Raw genomic sequence first — 6,115 nt, 5'->3', positions numbered from 1 at the left:
GCCTTGTAGACCCGACGGCGCCTTGTAGACCCGACGGCGCCTTGTAGACCCGACGGGCCTTGTAGACCCGACGGTGCCTTGTAGACCCGACGGCGCCTTGTAGACCCGACGGCGCCTTGTAAACCAAACGGCGCCTTGCAGACCCGACATTTACAGAATGTGGTGAGCAGCTCTGAAACCAGCTCACATAAATGTTTTCTAGAGGTTAATTTATTAGTTTATTAAACCTGATCTTAGAAATGTTGGTTTTAAAGCAGTAAATTAAAGCTCTGCCTCTGACTGAGAGGCCTGTGTTACAGGATTTCTGTAACGCAACAATAAATCTGTTTCTGGAACACGAGCAGAGAACCTGGAGCAGAGCTGAAGCCCCTGAAACGAAGAGAAAGCTGTCAGGAGCAGCTTGATCAGAACCGCAGATTCTATATGCGGTTCTGATCCAGACTCTTGATCGGTTATACAGAGCCTTTGGTCAGGTTTATTCCCAGATAGCAGGTGATGGTAATTCAGCGTTGATTTAGTAATAATGGTTGTTTCTGGTTGAGGGCGCCGTCATCCAGTCGTAGCCCAGTAACCAACGCTGAAGACATTCATTGAGTCGGTGTGTTTTGTAGTCGAACTCTAATGAATGAAACACCAACGTCTAATCCAGTGTTTCCAACCTTGCTCCTCCAGGCACTGCCCTGCAGGTTTCAGGCATTTCCCTAATTCAGCACACAGGATTTTAATTGACGGCTCATTAGCAGGTTTTGCTGAACTGCACTCATGCAGGTCAGTTTGCCTTGAGGACCGGCGTTGGTAAAATCTGATAATCAATTTTGAATCTAAGTGTGCTGTATGTCGCGCCCCCTCCCTACTTTTTACAGCCTTTATTTTAAATATTGATTCCCTCATTTTAACACGAGTGCAGCATCATAAATGCTACATTACGCTGCAGCTTGATGGGTAAATGTGATTATATATGTCAACTAACATTAAGATAAATATTAATGAATATTCATTAGTGTGTCCTAATTGATTTAACTGAGTGTACATGGGGAACCGTACGTTTTGTGTTGGTTCTATAACCAGTACACTATTTAATATTTCTGTGTTTCAGAACTTTTCTAATGTTTATCATCTTTCTAACCGGCGCCTTCCTCACTCTTATCTCTGTGTGTTTCAGCTGCTGCTCTGCAGTTTGACCCAAAGCTGACTGACTGCAGGGAAACTGTCGGGAAGTGGCTTCATTAGGCGCCACAGCGGGAGGAAGGCACCAAGGAGCCAAAGAGACGCCAACCAGAGTCAGACCTGTTAGCCCAACTAGTCCTGTTTCCTGGTTCATTCAGAACAAACTGAACCTTCATGGACAACAGACTGATGTTCTGACAAAAAGGAGTCAAATATGTTTAAAGATCTATGCCTCTTTTCTTATATAAAATGTTATATCAATGTCATGTCATTTTTAACCTTCTGTACACACATTTTTGGAAATATGTTAATGATAACTATGAGTGACATAATGTCATCTGCCAATAAAACTGTTTCACACATCATAACATAATGGCATGGTGTAGACCTATCAGAGCAAACATGTACATGAATCAATATTGGTTCCTTATTGATTCAATATAAAACCAACCCAAACGTCTCAATATGGATTCAATGCTGCTTCATGTTGTGCTGTCTGGGTTCTGGTTGCTGCTGCCATGACGACAGTTTGATTTTTCTTTAATGAACTGAAAGAAGCAGAAAAACCAAACATGATGAAAAGTCCAGACTGACCTTTGACCTCCTGAGCTGGACAGTCTCCTGGGAACTCAGCCCGCTCCGGGATCCCGTTCACGGTGAAGTGAATCGTTTTGGATGCCATGTTGCTGCAGCGGGAGCTGCTGCAGTCTGATCATGATCCCAGAGACGCTGCTTCGTCTTCCTCCCCTCCTCTTCATCCCCTCTTTCTCTCCTCCTCTTCCTCACCTCTATGGAGCTAAAACTGTCTCATAATCCACAAATGCACAAGACGAGATTCACATTTACGAGCTCCTTCTGGCCTGTTTGAATTTGGAGACTCTCCTGACGTCTCAAAATTCAGTCTTTTTTTAAATAAATGGTCTCTCTAATAGGATGATCAGCAACCAATCAGATAGCTTCCTTGTTTCAGCCAATCAAATGAATAGGGCCCTAGTTGGTGTAACCTATTTTTCAGCCAATCACATTAACCCATTCCAACAGCGCTGTAGCTTTGACGAAGCACCGACAATTTAGTCCTCAGCCTGGCGTCTGGCAGCGACAGAGGAGCGGAAAGTGAAATATCTAACATATTAGCTATTTATCTCCATGTTATCGTTATTAATGTTAATCGATTTAATAGTGCAACTATCATCACAAGCTGGCGATCTTCAGCACACCTAACTCCTATATTAGCGCATCAGCAGAGCTCTGGTGACTAAGCTATGCTACCGAGCTATGCTAGCACTGCTGCATGCTAATAGCAGCAGCCGTAGGCTGCAGCCATAGACATTTAATTGGGGCCTGCCATAAGCAATGCATAGGGAGAGCAGGTCAGTCACTGCCTCCATGCATTGCATGGCAGGCACCTATTGTTCTACACCCAATAGANAGTCTCAGATCGCAGATTTTATTTCTGAAATGAAATTTGTTACCGTTTGGTGTAGTTTTAGCCGAGTCTGACGCCGTGTGTGTTTCTGAAGATTTCTTAGAAACCCATCAGCTTGTAAAGGCTCATTCATGTTCGCTCGTTTCTCTGCATATTAAATGTTTCTATGACAAATAGAGCTGCTAGTCAGAATTAAAGTAGAGAAACTTTCCACTGAATGACAACGTTAAAGGGTTTTAATGTTTTTATCTTTATTTTTTATTTATTTATTAACCTTTATTTTTTTTCTTTCTTACTGTTTATTCAATGTTACATGACTGTTTCTGTTTTTAATGATGTAAAGCACTTTGAAATGCCTTGCTGCTGAAATGTGCTATACAAATAAAATTGGATTGATTGATTGATTGATTGATTGATTGATTGATTGATTGATTGAACATTTCTCATTTATCTCCCAGCAGAATCTGTGAAGCTTGGATATCAAGACCATCCAGGTTTATTCCCTCTTGGTCGTGCCGGTCGCTCGGCCGCTCTCACCAGGTCTTTGTGTTCCTTGTTGGTGAAGTCGAAAGCAGGCAGGACGGACTTGAACTTGTTCAGAATCTCGTTGTGTCTCGTCATGTCGGTGGCCAGGATGCATCTGCAGTTAGAACACAATCTGAACCAGGAACTGTAATGAGAATCACACTGAGCTCCTGAAGGAGATGATCTCACTTGATTATCCCCTCTCTTATCCGTTTGTACTGATCCGAGGACAGGTTCCTGAAGATGTTGCTCTCTCTCTGTGAAACAAGGAAGAACCTGGTTACTGACTCTGGTGGCCAGCTGACTCCAAGATGATTTAGATGCAGCTGGAAGCAAAGGGAAGCAGAGGACGGTGGTCTCACCCTCTGCAGGATCTGGAAGGCCACGGCACAGTGGTGGTTCTCCAGGGGAGAGATGTCGTTGTAGCGCAGAGCCAGTTCGGTCCGCGCGTTTATCTACAAACGAAAGGAAAGCATTCAGCTGAAGGTGTCAGTCGAGCCGCTGCCGGACAGAGACGCACGCGTCCACCTGGTAGGCGTTGTTGTATCCGGTGTGGTCAAGGTCGTGGCAGACTGCAGAGGTCATCATGATGAGCAGGTCGATGTCCTCCAGTTTATTCCTCAGGTCGGTCAGCCAGATCAGCCCGTACATCTGGACAGAGAGACCACCGTGAACCCGCCGGTCCGGAGACCGCTGTCGCCATGGAAACAGACCGCAGGGTCTCACCATCTGGGTGACGCAGAAGCAGTGCTTGAAGTTGTGAAACGGGATGTTGTTGTATCTTCTGTAGACCTCGAACAGGAAGTGCTGCAGAGCTTCAGGCTCGATGTTGAAGGAGGAGATGAAATCCAAATCTGTGAACATGACCTGCAGGAGAACCATGATCTCTGCGTCCTCCCACTGCCTGGAGACAGGAGCGGGACAGACAGGAAGACATCGAGTCTGGAGACAGGAGCGGGACAGACAGGAAGACATCGAGTCTGGAGACAGGAGCGGGACAGACAGGAAGACATCGAGTCTGGAGGCTCTCAGCCATCATCAGAGGTCAGCCCAGCAGGTTCTCCTGGTCTCTGAACACTAAGCCTGCTTCATGTTGTCAGACAGGCTCTGTTCAGGCGATTAATGTACTGATCAGGTAGTGATCATGCTGGGGAGTGGCTGTTCTTCCTTTTCCTTGAACCTTCAGAGCCCTGGCTCTGAAGACCTTCCTCCTCCTCTTCCTCTTCAGGCTCACTGAATATGCAGCCGTTCCTTTGATCTGCAGCTCTATTCATATTGAGATGAATGTGATGCTGAGCGGCAAAGGATCTGCTCTTCAACAGCAAAAACAGCTGCACCGCGTTGTCCTTGATCACAGCATCATCATCATCATCATCATCAGGACTACAGCTTTGATCCAACACTCACCAGTTATCGAAGGTGGGGGTCTTCAGGTTCTGCCTCAGTTCCTCTGAGACCTCCAGGGAGCTGCAGCAGGACAGCGCAGAGACATCAGAAAGACATCAGATGTCTCTCTGATGTCTCTCTGACGTCTGATGGATATCAGAGAGACGTCTGAGAGACAGCAGAGAGTCCTAGAGCCAAAGTCTGCATAGGGAAGGGAAGACCCACCTCATCTGCAGGACCTTCTCGCGGACGCGCTCCACCTCCTCCCTGGTCTTGTGCAGACTCCTCTTGTGGTAGAACGGTGATGGCTGGTGCGGTCCCTCTGAGAGGTCTTTGTAGAAGCCCAGCCAGCTGAGATGCTCCACACTCTGGAATCGAGGGAATGGATCAACCAGTCCAACATCAAACCATCGCTCAGGGTCAGAGGTCAGGAAACAGCATGAGCTAATACCTCCAGCTTCTCCCGGAACCAGTCCACCTGTTTCTTCATCTCCAGCACCACGGCAGGTGTCTCTCCTGCTGCAAATAGGACCTTCTTCTCCAGGCCCTGCAGTCTGGGACAGATCAGCACATTAGCGCCTGTAGCTGCCATCCGGCCAGGATCCCAGATCACTCAGGAAGTTTCCAGCTGGACCGTCTACCTTTTCTCCATGGATGACAGATTGAATCCGAGCGCACCAGCAAGCTCAGCGCCTGCAGTGAGAAGGAAACAGATGACCACCAGGTGGCGCCGAGAGCAGCCGGAGCCTCACGGTGCTCACTTACCTAGCGGCTCGCTGTTGCAGTCGGCAGCTACCACCTCCAGCCTGTAGCAGGAGGCGGGGCTGTTGGGCTCCAGGCCGGGGCAGATGTTGATGATGTTCCCTTTGGGGTTGTAGAGTTTCAGGATGTCGTGAGGTCCGGCCTCGGCTGCAGAGCGAAACAGATCTGAAACAGCAGGTCATGTGTCACTCACTTCTCACAAAAACTCGCTGAAGTTCCTCCTTCTGAGTGTGCTGTGGTGGCAGGGGTTAAGCACAGTCCACATATGGAGCCTCAGTCCTCAACGCGGCCGTCGCCGATTCGATTCCCTTTGCTGCATGTCTTCCCCCTCCCTCATTACCCACTTTCCTGTCAATCAATCAATCCTGTCTATCAAATAAAGACCACTAGAGCCAATAAAACCTTAAAAAAAAAGTTCCTCCTTCTGAGCTAAAGTTTGGTCAAACATGTTGGGAGTGGAGCTTCCAGCTATCATAGAGGTGAAAGGTCAAGGGGAAATGAGTCACCATTTATTTTCTCTCCAACAGATTGTCCTAACCCTAAGAGTAAGGTAGAGAGGTATCTATCCATCTATAACAGAAATCTTCAGCACTTTTATACATCAGCTGAACATAATTTCTATAATTCATATGTTCTGAACTTGACCTTTGAACTTGACCTGTCTGCTTTCCATGCAGACCCAAACAGTTTCCAGATTCTCCTAAAATCCTGAAAGAACCAAAAACTCAGGATTCAATTTAAACCCAAATTTTGACGCAGATCAACCCGATAGTCCCTTGTAAACCAAACGGCGCCTTGCAGACCCGACGGCACCTTGTAGACCCGACGGCGCCTTGTAAACCAAACGGC

General features: G+C 47.1%; 1 protein-coding gene across 1 annotated transcript in view; it reads right to left on the bottom strand.

The window, feature by feature from the left end:
- The window catches only part of LOC103130226 (high affinity cGMP-specific 3',5'-cyclic phosphodiesterase 9A), a gene marked incomplete at its 5' end in the record, with an annotated part of 8,976 nt that extends 3,538 nt beyond the window's left edge, over positions 1 to 5,438 (bottom strand). The window contains 10 exons of the mRNA XM_007541561.2: positions 3,131 to 3,233; positions 3,308 to 3,375; positions 3,481 to 3,573; positions 3,647 to 3,769; positions 3,845 to 4,022; positions 4,526 to 4,585; positions 4,730 to 4,872; positions 4,956 to 5,058; positions 5,146 to 5,197; positions 5,270 to 5,438. Coding sequence (XP_007541623.2) covers positions 3,131 to 3,233; positions 3,308 to 3,375; positions 3,481 to 3,573; positions 3,647 to 3,769; positions 3,845 to 4,022; positions 4,526 to 4,585; positions 4,730 to 4,872; positions 4,956 to 5,058; positions 5,146 to 5,197; positions 5,270 to 5,438 — 1,092 coding nt within the window. The remainder of the gene's footprint in view (positions 1 to 3,130; positions 3,234 to 3,307; positions 3,376 to 3,480; positions 3,574 to 3,646; positions 3,770 to 3,844; positions 4,023 to 4,525; positions 4,586 to 4,729; positions 4,873 to 4,955; positions 5,059 to 5,145; positions 5,198 to 5,269) is intronic.
- Between the last annotated feature and the right edge of the window lie 677 nt (positions 5,439 to 6,115).

This window comes from Poecilia formosa, unplaced genomic scaffold (assembly GCF_000485575.1).
Source record: "Poecilia formosa unplaced genomic scaffold, Poecilia_formosa-5.1.2 Scaffold617, whole genome shotgun sequence".
NCBI classification, from domain to species: domain Eukaryota; kingdom Metazoa; phylum Chordata; class Actinopteri; order Cyprinodontiformes; family Poeciliidae; genus Poecilia; species Poecilia formosa.
This window is presented reverse-complemented; position numbering and strand designations above follow the sequence as displayed.